Source organism: Ursus americanus, chromosome 1, assembly GCF_024610735.1.
Source record: "Ursus americanus isolate L20-20 chromosome 1, mUrsAme1.1.p, whole genome shotgun sequence".
NCBI classification, from domain to species: domain Eukaryota; kingdom Metazoa; phylum Chordata; class Mammalia; order Carnivora; family Ursidae; genus Ursus; species Ursus americanus.
In genome coordinates this window covers 48,843,149-48,860,049 of record NC_142127.1, presented here as the reverse complement: position 1 = coordinate 48,860,049, position 16,901 = coordinate 48,843,149, and the positions used below count along the sequence as shown (strand labels likewise).

Here is a 16,901-nt window from a genome sequence, read left to right as displayed (position 1 = left end):
TTTTTTTCTCTGGGCTTGAATCTCAAATTTTATTTAATTGCAATCAGAATGATTGTACAGATCAGGGGTTTGGTAACCTATGACAGTGGGTTGAGTCCCAGCTTAAGAAGGGCAGTGACCATCACCTGTGGCAGCTGGTGGAGAGGGGATGGGCTGCGGTGATCTGTAACCATCCCTGGAAAGCTCTGTGCATGAAACACAAACTAGAAGAAAATTTCGTTCAAATTCTCCATGGAGAATATTTTTATTTATTTATATTCTTCTTGCATACTCTAAAACGCACAGTGTGAATTTCCTTTCCTCAAAAACAGTTGTGAGCCTGGTCAATTTATCGGAGCTCTTCAGAAGGTCCTTGGAAACGTTGCCTTAGGTTTGAGCTAAGCAAGTCACAGAGATTGGTCATGAACTACTACAAAGTTACAGGAGATCTAGTTATTATCCAACGGTTACTAGAAAAGCATTGAGAACACTAGACAGATAGCCAGACAGGGAGGGTAATAGAAGAGCAGACGCTGTTTAAGTTCTGGGATTTCCAATCAGATGACTCTATGTACAGTACCAGAATTCTCTTACAGACAGTCAACTTACGCTTTGATCATTATTTTAAGGGCACTCTAGTATAAATACAAGTCTCACTAATTTTTATCTTTTTTCTTTGGCTCACAAAATGCACGAAAATACCATAAACAGTTTTCTGAACTTACTGCATTAATATATAAATAAGATACATTACAAATGGGAAGAAAATACAAGACACCTCTTTAAGATGGTAAATCTCTGAATATAAATAAGCAATTATTTCATTTACCTACAATTTAAACAGTCATTGAAATCATTACATGTGTTCTTTCTCTATCCCCCGCCCCCGAAGGTCAGACAACAGAAATATACACAATCTACACAAATTAGTCCCTAAAAATACAACCACAGTACACCTGTAACAATGACTCTGCTACGATTTTCCCCTAACTGGATGCTAATGGAGAGGGTGTGACTCTTGTCATCTAGTGGTACTTCGTCTCATCCGTCATCTCTTCAGGTTAGGAGAAACACTGACAACGAGGTCAACTCTCGCCAGCAGTATGTCCCTTGGTGCCTATGACACAACATCTTGAAAAACATCTTTCCTGGGATTGTTGCGCAAGCTGGTTTGCAGCATGTTTGGCCCCTCGGTAGTTACCGAGAAGGTAAAGTTAATTCTCTTGGAATGGGAGACATGCTGTGATCTATCACCGAGCCACACTCACGATACATACATATACATATAGAGAGAGGTATATATAACTGTACATATATACTGTGTTCCTAATGGGCAACTTTTTAAAAAGAACATGATTTCCTACTAACTATAACAAGCTTAAGTAAGGTTTAAACAGTATTCTTCGGGATATTATATTTCCCCTCGATGAAATAGCCTATGTGTTTTAGCCGTTTAGAGAGGTTGGTCTAGAGTGCCAGAAGGAGAGGGAACTCCCACGAACTCATGTTCTGGGGAGGGCACTTACAGATCCTGGCCCAGTCTTTCTATCTCCTCAATGAGGAAGTCAATATCAGACTGCGTAGCGGCTGGGTTCGAGATGACCATCCGGAAAAAGTTGGCCTTGTCCCCCTGAGGCTGGTAGCCAACCATGGTCGTGCCAGACTCCATCATCAGCGCTTTGATTTTGGGGGCCACCTTGTGATGGAAAACACAAAACAAAACTCAAGACCAACATTAACACCACTCTCTTTTGAACAATGCAACCCATTTCTTAGTTGAGGAAAAGAGCCTCTTGCTTTTTACTGTCTGTATCTATACTGGCATAAAGGCAAATGTTTTATATCCGAGTTTCTTCAGTGGCTTATATCCAATGACTGAGTCTACCCAATCATAAATTTCCTCAGAAACTATTGTGTGACTGAATTTTGAAAGTCAGTCGTAGAACCATGATAAAACAAAAAACAAAAACAAAAAACTCTTATGGGCTGCAACACAAATTAAGACTTCTGAATAATCCAGAGCCCAGGATCTTGCCTGGCACATACACTACACTCAATGAATATTTGTTAGATGAATGCAATATTATATAAATTCAATACTAATACCAACAACTACAAATAATAAACTGGATATAGAAACTAACAACTAGAATGAATCAGCATTAGAGTGGACTTGAACTTAGTAAAAGACATTTTAAGAGACACAGTTTAATATGGAAGTTTCTAGGAATATGTATATCATTCCTCTGCCCCGCATATAGCAACACCAACCTAAGACAGGGATGCGTCCTTCAGCAGCTCCCCCCAAATGTGAATCCCAGCAAAGGGACAGTCCAGATTCAAAAAGAATATAACAAGATGGCACCCCAGCACCCCAAGTCTTTATTTTTTATGTCACCCTCATTAGAAGGACACATTAAAGTGTGGATGTTCTGACTGTTAGAGAAATTGCAGAGGGTTAGATGAGATAAGGAAAGATTCCATACCCTGTGTAGTTTTTCCCGTCGTTCAGGGCTATCCGGAATGCCCCTGAGGCTTTGTGGAATATACCAGAAACAAACGTTTGTATGTTCAGGCTGCAGAGATTTTCACAAAAAAACACATCAGAAAATTATGAGAACTTGAAAGAAAGCTATTCCCAAACCCCTGTGTACCCTTGGTGGAAGGCTCTCAGACCAAAAAAAAAAAAAAAAAAATTCTTTTTTATGAGGGTTTCAAGTCCATCTTGAAGGCAATGTTACTTCTCTACTAGGAAGAACAATCCTGGTTTATCCAGTCATATCTGGCAAGAGAGCTGCTTCCTGTGACCAACTTTCTAGATGACCAAAGTTACCCTTTTATTTTTTAAAAGATTTTATTTATTTATCTATCTTAGAGAGAGAGTGTGTATGCGCGAGTGGGATGGGGCAGAAGGGGAGGAAGAAGGACAAGCAGGCTGCGCTGAGCACAGAGCCACATGCAGGGCTCCCCCTCACAACCCTGAGACCATGACCCGATCTCACGACCACAAGACCATGGCCTGAGCCGAAATCAAGAGTTGGCACCCAACTGACTGAGCCATTCAGGATTTCAAAGTTACCACCTTTAAACATTGAAATATTAAAAAATTATTACATTTGGGCAGGTTTTCAGAAGAGTATTATCCATCTTGCCGTTTTGTAGGGCCTCATATAGAGCAGATACCTGGCACAGCTCATTTGGGTATCGAATATGTTATGAGTTTCTCATACTGATACTGAATCTTCTCTTGATGACTCAGGATTATTATAATGAACATTAATATCATGTCTAAACCATAAGACAGGTCTCACGGAGATACCTGGAACTGTTAAGTGTCCCTGCTCTAAAACCTATCCTTTTCGAGTTCTTCTGTATTCTTGGCATAACTTTTCAATTTCCTTCCTCGCTGCTGTTTGCCATCCCCTGCCTGCCTCTAGCTGGCTTGAGATATCACATTGCTCTAAACTGCTAGAATGTTCAAAATAGTGTCAATATTCCAAGTGCGGTCCCATAGGTGAAATGCATGAACACTGTGTCATTAAGTTGAACTGCTCAGGAGTTTTTCTTCCTCATTTGGTGACTCTCCACACGTTCCTAATAGTTGAGGTTGCCTGATAAATAGACTAAGTTGAACGTAGGTGGTGTTACACTATGCTGGTTTATGAGTGGGTTTTCTTTTATTGAACGCTGGCTCCTCCTCTAACTTTCTTTATCCAACTGTGAACTCTGTTAGGGCAGAGACAGTACCTGTTTTGCTCACTACTCTATAACCCAGCTCATGGCATGGGATCTGGCACACAGCACGCATTCAGTCAATACTAGTATGACAAGTACCTTACTGTATGCGATGTGGATATGAACTCAAGGGCAGAAACAAAAAAAAATTTTTAAGAGAGAGTGGGGGTGGGGGAGGGGGAAGGGCAGAGGGAGAGGGAGAGAGAGAGAGAGAATCTTAAGCAGGCTCCATGCCCCACGCATGAGCCCAATACGGGGCTCAAACTCACAATCCTGAGATCATGACCTGAGCTGAAATCAAGAGTAGGATGCTCAACCAACAGAGCCACCAAGTGCCCCAGAGCAGAAACAACTTTATCTTGCTCTCCTCATAATGAAGCTATGTAAAGTAGAACTTCATTTTAAAACCAGTCTTGAGAGACAAGAATATACCTGTCTTATAAACTTCTTGGAACTGAGAACTACTTTATCCTGGAGGTTCAACACAATAATAAGACATACCCAGGAAAGACAATGGATTCCAACAGGCAAGTAAAGGCCTCTGGTCTGCAAAGGGTTGGTCAAGAGCTGTACCATCTTAGCAAAGGCAAAGGCCAAAAGTCATCCCAATGATATCAAAAGAGAAGGTCACTGACACAGAGGGAATTAAATGAAGAGTACATAAGAATAAAAATTCAGATGCAGCTTCTGGCAGTGTGGGAAAACATGGCTCGAGAGCATCCCTCATTAGCTTTTCTGGAAATGTTATGCATCTAGTCTAAGATGACAACTCACCTCACCATCAAAAACCATCTCAAATTCTTCTCTGTTTTTAATCTTGGCATAGAGGTATTCAGCCAGTTCCAAGCATTTGTTGATCTGATTTTCAAATCCCACTGTGCCCTGGTGTAGAAAAAGAAAAGTCATGTTGGTTGGTGATGTGTTGCATTTTCCTGTGATGAGCATTTGAGAAAGCTATGCTGACCTTGTCTACTGGGAACACACGTAAGAGTATTCTTGGAGATGGTTAGGAAGAGCCACCTAATTAAATGAGTACAGTTTCTTCCCAGCACTGCAAACAATAAAATGAAGCATGTCTACTCTCTTTGGAAGGTACTCTAGTCTCTGGGCAGTTAGTTCCAATAGGGCTTTTAGTTTCCTTCTAGTGACTCACAGCCTGGACCTGAAGCCTATTGTTGGTTTGCTTTAGGACAGAGCTGCTCAAGGTGTGGCTGTCCACAAACTGTAACTGGCGCATACAAATGTGAGAACAGAAATCGAGATTAAGCAGCAAGAAATTTTAAGAGCATTTTGACAGAGTAATTTTATGTCTACTGACTCTAGTTTTAAAAATTGATGTTTAAACTTTATATAGTTTTTATTTCATTTTTCTAGCAATTCATCATCATTTATTGTATTGGTCTATGATAGGTTAAAAAAAACCCAGCTGGTTCTTCACAGAGTTTGTGAAATACTACTTTAGAACCCACTTTCCCCAGCTGTAGCCCTAGCCAACCATGCCTCCATACTCCCTGGCAAGCTACCTTGCACATAACATGGAATCCCTCCTTTTTGGTGCCAGGCAGGCAGGCAGGTGGTCTCAGTACATGCCCTAAAATTGGAACAGCTCTAGCTATTGACAAACTGGTTGAGCACAAGTTTCAAAAGCCAGCGTGGCTGATTAATAACAGCAGCAAGGGGGTTGTTGAGTGGGTTGGTGTTAACAAGGCAAGCAGATGCACAAGGCTGGCTTGTGGATTGTTAGTGGGCCTGGGAAGAGTCCAACACAGGCAAAGCATTAGCCTCCCCAAGTAGTCACTGCTGAGTGTGATACCTTGACCCGTCCACTTTCTTTCTTTTTTTTCTTTTTAAAGATTTTATTTATTTGTCAGACACACACACACACACACACACACGCGCACCCATGCAGAGAGAGCATCCATGCACGCACGCATGCACACAAGCGGGGGGGGGCAGGCAGAGGGAGAAGCAGGCTCCCCACTGAGCAAGGAGCCTGATGCAGGACCCCAGGATCATGACCTGAGCTGAAGGCAGTTGCTCAACCAACTGAACCAGCCAGGCGTCCCTTGGCCAGTCCACTTTCCACTTGAGAAAGAAGCCCGTACTGGGATCCCACCTCAGCAACGAATTCACTATAAGCCGAATTCCCCGTAGATGGTTCAAGAGGTTATTGTTAGGCAAAATGAAGACACAAATTACTGATGTAGGCCACGTGGTCATTATATTTCTAAATGATAGGGCTCTTTCTCTTGTTGTAATTCATGGCTGTTTATATGCTTAAAATACCTATGATTACTTTGTGGTAGAAATCAGACTATTTCTATATTGAGACAAAATGACTTAATGAGGAAAAAAACTAATAATCCATCAAATCCTTCCTACAGAAAAACATTTGACTAGATGTTTTGCTGGAAAACTTTGTTGTTTTGGTATTAGTAGACACAATCTTTAAATGTAGACGTCATTAAAATTAAGTTATAATAGGTAAGTAAGAACAACGGTTGCAATATAAAGCTGTGAAATCAAAATTACCTTAGTTGATTGCATACTTTTGAAACAAATAGTTGAAATGGCGATCATCTCCCTCACCCATATTTAGGGGGAGATTTCTATAGTTTGCTTTTTTTTCTAGACACAGAAATGCAACCCGAAAGGTTGAATGCAGGCGCAGCATGCCTTAGTCTAGCAGTAGGATTTCTCGGGATAAAGTATGCAGTATTCCAGAATAGCATATAAAGTACAAATAATGGGAAAGCCATTAGTTAAATAGAACTAAAAACTATCACATATATTCCATGATTCAAGGCCTCATAAAGAAGTTCAGGGTTCTGCATAGAATAATGCAGTAATTTTCTCTCTCTTTCTCTACATCTGCACTAAATAACTTCAGCATTCCTAAAGGATTATGGAGAAAGTCCTTATCTTGGCAAAATTTTTAGTTGTTATAAGAGAAAGTTACAAGAAAACTTCATGTTAACTCAAATTGAGGAGACTGAATGGAAGGAGGGAGATTTTGACATAAGGGATAAAGTGATCTCATTTGCAAACAAAGAAAATACAGTTAACTCAATTATCTAGATATTGATTACACACATGTTAAATTATCTGTGATATATCTTTGCCTCTCGTTTGCCAGCCAGCCTGTGCAAATTGCATTTCTGCTCTATTTCCTGAATTCTCTCCTTCGTACCTTTGCTTTCCACATCAGCCAGAACTTGAAAATGTCCACGTGGCGGCCACACTGGATTGCCTTGTCCCCAGTGTCATAGGAGACATCATACTGCTTGTCTGGCTGGAAAAGGTACCCGGCACACATCTGGTTGCATCCCTGGAGTATACCCTATCAGGAAAATCAAGACAAGTTTGCATCTGTAGTCATAGGTCAGAGATGTGAATGGCTTTGAAACAGGGCTGGTGGGAAGGAGAGACTTGGGATCACATGCAACCTTTCTTCTAATGTCTTTATAAGGCTTTCCATTTGTTCTGATGGCTTTCTTGAAAACCAGCTTTGGAAAAACCTTTGCCCCTTTCTCTCTGTCACTAATTAGAAAATGATTTTTTGTCTCAGACGCTTACAAGAAGGGACCCACTGCCCCCTCTAGGGGGCATTAAGAAATGTGTGTGGGTGTTTTGGGTTGTTTCCAAGACTGGGAAATGCTATGGTGTTCAGTGGACCCGGGCTGCAGATATAAACTCCCTGCAGTGGGTAGAACAGTGTCATGTGGTGAAGAATGTTCCTCCCCCAAAGTGCTGCCCCCCAAGTCTTCTAGTCTTTTCCAGGGATCTCCTATAATGTTAACAGACACTCTGTTAGGAAAGTAGTAAAGAGCTTGGGCAGGTTCTGGCTCCTACAAGCTGGAGACAGATCTTTGGAATGCCTCAGTATACATATATTTTACTGAAGCAACAGTGCTCTTGAGGGCAGGGTCCTATTAGTAGACGCTTAAAGAACTAACTTATTTCCAAAAGCTTTTTAGTCAACATTCCTTGTTGTCCTAAGTCGTTGTTCTGCCTAATTTACTTCAGCTCTTGGGACCACGAACTCATGCTAAGAACTTGTAGTATGTTCCAGGGAGCACTTTTTGTATCCAGTTGGTGGCTCACCCAACGGCTCTCACTTTTGCTAGTACCAACAGGAAGGAATGCGCAGTGAAATAAGGCCCTATAGTTTCCGTCAGGGACAGGACCCCGAGCGCTGAACAACAGGCAGGGAGGGCAGTAGAGAGCAAGAGCCAAGAGGAGGCTCGAGCTGGCGGAAGGCTAAGAGACAAGGGCAGGAAAGAACAGCAATGGTAGTTTCAATGGGGCTGTCAATCTGTGTGTTTATCAAGTACAGTAAAAATAATAATAATAATAACGAAACCAAAACAGAACGAAAACATGCTTTTCTCTTCTTGTGCCTCGTAAAGCACATTCAGGCTGCCAGCTCATCTTTGCGGGCAGTACAGACCTTTTCCTTGACGAGAATGGCAGAGCACTGCAACAGCACACCCATCATCTTGTGAGGGTTCCAGGTGACTGAGTTGGCCCTGAAAGAAGCACATGATATGCTCTGAGGAGAAGGTGCAGGAGTCAGCAAGAGGCAACTGTCCTCTTGAGGAAAACACCACCCGTTGCAACTGGAGTCGGTATGCGTTTTCGATACCTGGTCCCCCAGACAGGCTACTCAAACAGTAAACAAATATTCTGCAGGCAGTCTGAGGTCCTACGTCGCAGACTGCCTCTTCCAAATAACTGTTGTTAATAGTAGCTAACATTTGTGAAGAATGTTCATTATGTGTCCTGTTGTTCTGAGAGCTTCGCAGGCATTCTGTCAGTACGGTATGGTGGTTAAGAACTCAGGCTTTAGAGCCGGACTGTCTAAGTCTGAATCCTGGCTCTGACATTTGTGAGTTTGGGCAAGTAACCTAACTCCTCTGTTCCTCAGTTTTCCCATTGGTTAAATGGGGAGAATAGTGTCTCCCTCCCAAAAGTTAATAAAGGATAAATGACTGGATACATACAAGACGCTAATAACCATTCCTGGAATATCTAATTCTCACAACAACCCTATGATGTAGGGACTCTCATCCCCTCTTTTACGTGCAGAAACTGAGGCATGAAGGGGTTAAATGCATCACCCAAAGTCAAACAGTGGGGCAGTGCTGGAGCCGAGACTGAAGTCCAGGACGTCGGACGGCAGAGCCCGTGCTCGTAACTCTTCCACGAGCCTGCCTCCCTCTAGGCCAGACCCCGGCTTCCCTCTGCTTTCCTGTTCTTAGTTATAAAATGCGCTGGCAATGCTGACCTACCCGCTTAGGAGGTAGTGTGAAGAGTGACACCTAAAAGCAAGGATCGTTTGGATAACTCTAGATTTTGACTCCTTAGCAGCATTATTTTAGTGCCAAATGAACATGACGTTGCCAGCGTAGGCTGCAATGATGGCCGAACAAGCATGGTTTCCTAGCAACCACATCGGTTGTTCAGACTTGAGAAAAGGGTTAAGGAGCACACTGGCTAAGCCATTACAGAGACAACTGAGTCGAGCGCATGATGACTGAAACGGGGGTAACTTGCTTCAGTGGTTTTCAGACTCGTTCCCAATGGCCTGGCCCACAGCTGGGCTCTGCACTTTCATACCTGTGAAGGATGTTTTCCCCAGACACGCCAACGGGCCCTGAATTATACTGCCTCTGTGCTCCCTAGAGCTAAATCCTTGCTGGGAATGTTTAACCTCTTCATCTTGCTGAGGTCCTTTAGATGGAAAACAATTTAGTGTCTAGGTGACTATAGGGTGAGTACTGTGTTTCAAGGAGAAGTAAGGCCTGAAGTACTTCTCCCCTTTGCACATAGTACAATAACCTTTGTGAAAGAGACCTGTGAAGAATTCTTTAAAAAGGTGACTAAATGTTATCACAGTGAAAGTCATCAGTGTCGAGCCATATTTAAAAGGGAGTGGGTTTAATCAATTTTCTCATAGCTATCATTCACTGAGTCATTAAGAAATTTTATTTGGTTCTCATAAACTGTCTTAATGGTTTTTTGAATGTCTTAGAGGTCTGAAGTAAATGATTCTTTGCTGTTCCCAATGTAAAGTAACAAGACATGATATGGATTCAATTTCTTTTAGGAGACATATATGCTTTAAAATCTTAGAAAAATCTGTGCAGAATGTTTCAGGTTCTCCTGGATGCAAAGACAGAAAATGGAAATCGCCTGAGAAATCTAAAGTACAGTTGGACTGACTCATCTACATTTAGTATATTATCCTCCAAGTCATAGGGTCATATAATTATGCTTTGAAGAGTCAGTCCCACTCTCATGGACACTGGCCTTTCAAAACTGAACCGGAAGGAAAGAGGCACAGTAGAGGTAACTGAAACTCAAGCCAGAGCCCCTGCTGTGAGAGAAGCCGCTGGTGTGTTCTCCCTGCTCCCTATGCACCTCTCCCCTCAGTCTGCTCCCACCTCTCTCTACTTTGCTCCAGCCGCACCAGCCTCTTTGATGGTCCTCCAACTTGCCAAGAACAGTCTTACCTCAGGGCTTTCATACTTGCCCTTCCCCTGGCTGGAATACTCTTTTATGTATCCTTGTTTCCTGTCTCGTTCTATCCCCGTATCTGCTGAAATGTCACATCCCCAGGAAGGCCTCTGACTACCCCATCTCAAATGGCGTGCCTTTGTCCTCACTGTTTCCTAACCCTGCTTTATTTTTCTCTACTGTGGGATAGACTAAACGCCTCCTTGTTTAGGAACATCTAGCTTGCTGGACAGTAAGCTTCAGGAAGGTAAATCTCCTGGTTGATAATACCTTCTAGATACTGCCTTATTTTTCCTATGTGTACCAGATACACATTTTTTAGAAAAGTGCCCAAATGGCTGGACTGAAGGCAGGTAACTAAGGACTCACATCCGTGCCTGCCTGGCTCATGACAGGTGCTCAGAAAATATTTGCTGAATGAATACATGAGTCGAGGTGAGCTCATTTGGGATCAATACATTGGAGTCAGGTTAAAATCATATTTGTCTTAGGGCTCGATTCTCTCTGATCAGAAGCTTCTGTTTCTGACATGAATTGTGCCAGGTTAGCAAGTGAACACAAGAAATGGTCCTGATTCTAGCTGGCGGGGTAGGGGCCTGGTTCTCCTAGGTCAAGATGGGGGTGTCCTGGCAGCAGTGAGTGACTTGGGAAAAGCCCAGATGGGTTTGGATGCCTCATTGCTCCTCTGGGAAGTTGTCTTTGCCTCTTCAGCCACTGTAGATGCCAGGAGAGGGGACTGCCATTTGCAGTGGGTGCAAGGTCCAAACACGCCAAAGGCTTTGGCCGCCATCCAAGTAAACTCAGTGATTGAGAAGAACAGGGAACAAAGAGGGGGGCTTCGGTTTGGGAGCTTGTGCAGAAATGGTTCTGATACTGGGCCGGAAAAGGTACAAAGTAGTACTGGTTAGGGAAAAAAAAATCCTATTATCTTAGAACTACCCATTGAACTTAAATGGTGAGCAAGAAAATAAATTAGTTAGCTCAACCGATCAACTGAGTTAGATCAACTAAATTAGTTAGAAGTCCCCCATTCTCAGCAGTAAATTTAATGAGAGAGAAGAGTGTACTGAATCCGTGCCCCTTTCTGTGCCCTTGGCGAATCTCCTTTAGCCTCTAGATCCCTGCACTGCTCACTTTCTCTTCTCTACTAGCTGGTCACCTAGCAATCACGTCTGTCACTGTGCTTACCACATTGTGTTGTCACTGCTTACCTGTTTGTCTCTCTTCCTAAATTGTGAACTCACTGAGGACTCGTTTAGCTGGGAATCATCTTTGATCTCCCAGTGCCTAGCATGCAATAATTGCTCAATAAATGCCTACCGAACTAACACGGACTTAGTCCGACGGAAGGAAGACCCTGGGAATCAGGGTGGGGAACATCGGCGGACGCGGGGCACGGCGTATTTGATGGCCTGGGTGAAAGGCGGCCCTGAGCTCAGGCCCTTACCTTTCTATGCCACTGAGTTTGTGGCGGTGCTTCCTGGACATGAGCAGCCCGCCGCCCCAGGCAGCCTGTGAGGACAGAGACAGGAGAGGGAGGAGGAGCGGCGACGGTTAAGAATCGCACACCAATCACTCCACACCTCTAGTAAAATATGAGAGAGAACGTAAATGGTGAAAACCATGAGGAACCCACACTGATTGTCCAACCAGTAGCAGCTGTAATTATTTATCATTTGTCACTTCTTCAAAAGTTCCTCCAGGTTAACCTCAGAGGGTCTGTGCGAATGATACAGGCAAATGGGGTCTGAGTCCATGGTGCCAAGACCCAAAGGCCCGGAGTACTGTGGAAAGCCAGGGATGCTCAGGGAGCCCCACCATGGCTCTGGAAGTGACTCAAAGGACTGGAGCCTGCCATCCGATTCTCCCTAGGGGAGAATTCTAAGGGCTCCTGAAAAAACCAGCAGGTCTGCCAGGCTTGGGGGTCCCACAACAGCAAGACATTTTTGTGGGGACCCCGATGCATATTTACTGAACAGCTTGGGACAGCACATGACACAAGAACAGCCGTTGTTGGTCATGTGCTCAATAGTCTGGCAGAAACTGTCCAGTTGTGAGAAGTTCTATCCATAAGAGAATGGAGAGAGAAAAAGGAAAAAATATACCCAGTCTCACATGTGGAAAATGTAGCTTTTATGTTCCTGGGAAAATTTGGGACTAAATCTCTTAGTTGATAACATCTTCCTTATACGGCCTTATTTTTCCTACATGTACCAGATACAGGGCTTTTTTTTGAAAAGCGTCACAGATGGCTGGACTGAAGGCAGGCAGCTGAGTGTCCAGATTCATGGCTACTTTCTATACATTGTAGCTTATATTTTTTTCCTTCCAAAACCAGTGATATTCCACTCTGTAGCCATTTGTCTAGACAAAAGCTTCCTGGAAAGGTGAGGGGAACGGTATTCTCACAAGGACCGCAGAAGACAGTGGTGGGCCAGTGAGAAGCCGGATGAGTCCTAGAAGATTACAGACCTGTAGTATGTACCCGTCACGAATGGCCAGCTGGAGGCCACAGGAGGGCTGAGCTGATGTGACGTGGAGAGAGGGCTGGCTGGGGCACGGGGAGAAGCTTGCGGCACATCGTAAAGCAGAGCTGTTCCCCCCGCCCCGCAAACGGACTGGCCCCTCTGTGAGTTCTAGCACTTACGTCGACATGAAGCCATAGGTTATATTTCTCACATATATCTGCAATCTCCTGGATTGGATCAAAGGCTCCATACACCGTCGTGCCCGCAGTTGCATTGACATAGAGGGGAACGAATCCCTACGAGGGAGGAGAGACAGGCTGATTAGTGTTTCCACCCCTCTCCTTTCCACATGAAGTAGAAGAACTGCGGTAGCCTTTCTTTCTAGCAGAGATCAGCTGAGCTGATGTGCTGTCAGATATGATATCTGGGAGAATTCTTTGTTGGTCCATGTACTCATTCATTCAACAAATAGTTTTTGAGTGACACGTATGTGTCAGGTCCTGTTGCAGAGCCGTGGAGGAATTCGGCAGTGAGCACAACAGATGGAGATTTCTGTCCTCGTGGAGTTAACATTCTAGTGGGGAGTGACAGACAACAAACAAAATTAAAGGAGCAAAATGCACAGTATGTTCGCTAGTGATAGGTTCTATGGCAAAGAGGAAAGAAGGAAAGAGTAATAGTAAGTGTTTGCAGTGATGGGCAGGTAGTGCCGAACATCTTCTGGGTATTATACATTTCAGAAGCCGTATTGCTCCAAGTGTATTGATGTAATAATTATGCTCAAGCATTGTTTGCTTATTTAAAACACAGAGGAAGCTGAAAAATTCATGAATAGTGGGCACAGTAAAATTTTGACGTGAACAAGAAATACATGAGTTAAGCGGAATAATGGGGCTAGGACAGGCTTGGGGGACTCTCGGAGTCCCGGGTTCTTTTCAAGCTCAGCTCCACCCATGCCCTTTGCTCAGTCGTAGCAACATTTCCATCCATCTGCTCTACTGACCAGCAAACAGCCAGAGCTAGAAAATGAGCTACAAGGATGAAACCAAAACAACAAGCTGGTAAATGCCTGATAGCTACCTGGCGGTGCCTTGTGGATACATCTGTTCTGTGAGATTTTGTTTTTCCTTAATAGCATTTATTGAGGCTGGATTCACCACGTCCATGGGCCATCTGCCACGGCATGGAAGCACTCTGCTAACCAGAAGCCTAAGCTAAAATGGTATCTGTTACAATGAGATTATACCTAACAAGTAGCAAGTAAAAAGCTCAATTGGGCTGTGTCTTCATGATACTTGGGTAGTGGATTTATTGAAGTACATCAAACTAATCACTTGGCATAATAGAGATAGGACAGGTGGCTTAATTGACTGAATTTCTCTTTTTCTTTTAAGAAAATGACACTGTATAGACACAGCTTTAAAGTGAAATCATCCTGTAATTGGAAATAAGCAAATATCTGAGATTATAATTTTAGAAACACAATAAAATTGTCTCTTATATTATCAAAGACTTTTATTGTCTAGGGCAGAAAGAAGATATTTTTAAAAATTTGTATCCGCTGGAGTTTAGGTGCACCACAGGGTACATACCTTTTGCTTGGCATCAAGAATTTTTGCCTCTAAATCAGCTGGAATTATCTTCCCCCTGTAATTATTAAAAAGGAAGAGAAATTAAAATGAAGAATCAATGAGATTGCACATGAAAAAAACTTCAGCGGCAGCAAAAAGTAATTTAATCGGATATTTTCAACAGACCATTAGCAGCTTGGCACACTGTACTGAGTCAGTGCTTAAGCACAATAAAACAAATTTAACAGATGAACACATTTAATACATCAAGAACCTAATATTCACTCTCCCCTGCCTACCTTTCATTGCACTTTATCAAAATCACATTGTCAGTTCCAAAGCCAAGTGCAGATCCAGCCTTCTTTATGGAATAGTGACTCTGCAGCAAACAGAGGATTGAGGTTGGAAATTAGACAGTCTCTTATAAAACACCATAATCCACAAGCAAGGGCACCCAACTCACGTGTTCTGAGGTGAAGAGGACCAGTTTGGGAACAGCCGCCATGCCCTTTGTCTTAACTTCGGGGAAGAACTTGTATCGAGCGGCCATGATGCTGTACATGTTGGAGATGGCTCCCCCTATAGCAAGTAGATACATTGGGAGGTATGAAGCTCCATCATTATTGTTTCTAATAACAAAGACTGAGCTGGTGTCTTAAGAGACAAGGGAGGCAGAAATGGGAGGAACAATATCCTGATAGGTTTTGCTGGCTTCCCTATTGCCACGGCTTCCCTCTGGTCCCTTTGCCTTAGGAATACGGGTAGTCATACTCATTACCAAAGCCATCTAGGCAGTTTGGCTGGAGGTGATTCATGTACTCCAATGCCCGTTCCACCTGAAGCCTAGACAGAAATATAAGAGGTGGCAGTGGCAGTGGCTGCAAAGAGACAGGTGAGTTACAACTTTCCTGCTTTCACTTTCTGCTCCATCTATTTACTGCACAAAGATGAATCTATTCTCTGAATCAGAAAGACAGAAAAAGAGAGAGTAATGGAGCCTACAGAAGGAAACAGTGACATTGCCGAGAAACTCTCCTCAAAGAATAGCTCAACTGAATTATTGAGTCATTTAGGAGAGCTCTAAGTTTATTAAAATAAAACTAAACTCGTGTTTACTTAAATAAAGATCACAAGGAGAATGGGGGTAACTATCTAGGTATGTCTGGCCAACACAAACCAATCGCTTTTGTATCAATTTCTTGGCAATTAAACAGGCAAATTCATGGCCAACTTGAATTGCCTGGACAACTGTAATTCTTATTTCTTCTCTTCCCCTTGTATACAATTATGCTGTCTCTGACACCATCCCACAGTGCTGCTTACCTCCAAGAATATCTGTCCTTGTTTTAAAGATTCTTACTGTATCTACATCAAACTAAAGATTCGAAGTAGATATACTATTTTGGCTGAAATTGATTAGTCAATTGATAATGTTGATTCACTGATCCTCAGATGAAGCAAATTGTTGTTGACAGACTAGAGTTGTTTAGCATGATTTGAACACAGCCTTTGTCAGTTTTCACAGGTGAGGCCCAGGCTCGGTTAGACAGTACACATAGAATGCAGCATTCTTGCTAGCCTTCACCCTCACAAAGATAGGGCAGGAGTATTGAAAAACAGTATTTTTTAAGGTCATTATTCTTCCACAAACTCACTTTGTGTTTAGTGTTCTCAAGGATCCCAAGGATCTATACTACAAATCTTGAGGAAAGTCAGGGAAAGAGAAGAGAAACATACCAGGAGAAAATATCCCATCACCGTCTTTACTTGACCATCCAACTATCTCTCTCATCTTCTTAAGTGTTATTTGCTCCATGAGGACAAATACTGGTGCGATTTCATATGTAAACCTGAAAAGGTGGTGAGAAAAAAAAGTGAACATACAGAAGTCAATCCACTTGTCTGGGGAACACAGATGATTGGTTTAGTGTTTGTACTTGGGTTCTAAAAAAAAGGTGTATTTGTTTCCTGGAAATTCAGTAAGTCACCAATCATATATCAGAAATATCAGAAACCAGCCTGGGTTACCTAGAGAGGTGGTGGAAGTGCCTGCTCTGTGCTTTCTCAACAACAAAATAGATTTTATCTGAATGGAATGTCTTAGATGTGGTCCACCCAGAGAAATAGAAGGAAAGAAAGTAACTTTCCTGGGTCTCCTTTACCTTTAAGATCTAAGATGATGCAAATGTTAATTGAAAAATGGTATTCTAAGTTCTACATAAAATTAGTCTGCAACTGGCCGAAACCAACTGCCAGTTTCATACTTGTAGGATCTATAAAACCCAGAGCCAAAATCTATCTTTTAAAAACAATATAAACATCTGAAAGCTAACTGTGAATCTAATTGGAAATATTGACCCAGGTTTTAAAGATCTCAATATAATTACCTACATGGTTTTTCTACTGATAATCCCCAAGGACAGCTATGTTTCTGTAATTCTCTGAAGTCAATATCCGTCAAGAATAATTATAAGTGATGATTTTCTAATTACCAATTATAAATAATAAGATAGTCAACTGGCCTACACAGCTAACTGCAGGTTATCAGATATCCTGGTAGGCCAGTTTTGTCTTCTAACAAACTGATTTAGAAGTAGCAAGCCATATTCTTCTCAAAGCAATTGAGAAC

General features: G+C 42.6%; 1 protein-coding gene across 1 annotated transcript in view; it reads right to left on the bottom strand.

The window, feature by feature from the left end:
- Positions 1–216: 216 nt before the first annotated feature.
- GAD1 (glutamate decarboxylase 1) overlaps positions 217–16,901 on the bottom strand; it is a 39,376-nt gene continuing 22,691 nt past the window's right edge. The window contains exons 6-16 of the mRNA XM_045780019.2: positions 16,010–16,122; positions 14,736–14,851; positions 14,572–14,651; positions 14,294–14,348; positions 12,881–12,997; positions 11,681–11,745; positions 8,165–8,243; positions 6,905–7,054; positions 4,489–4,596; positions 2,466–2,555; positions 217–1,675 (exon numbers count right to left, since the gene is read on the bottom strand). Coding sequence (XP_045635975.2) covers positions 1,502–1,675; positions 2,466–2,555; positions 4,489–4,596; positions 6,905–7,054; positions 8,165–8,243; positions 11,681–11,745; positions 12,881–12,997; positions 14,294–14,348; positions 14,572–14,651; positions 14,736–14,851; positions 16,010–16,122 — 1,147 coding nt within the window. The 3' untranslated portion in view covers positions 217–1,501. The remainder of the gene's footprint in view (positions 1,676–2,465; positions 2,556–4,488; positions 4,597–6,904; positions 7,055–8,164; positions 8,244–11,680; positions 11,746–12,880; positions 12,998–14,293; positions 14,349–14,571; positions 14,652–14,735; positions 14,852–16,009; positions 16,123–16,901) is intronic.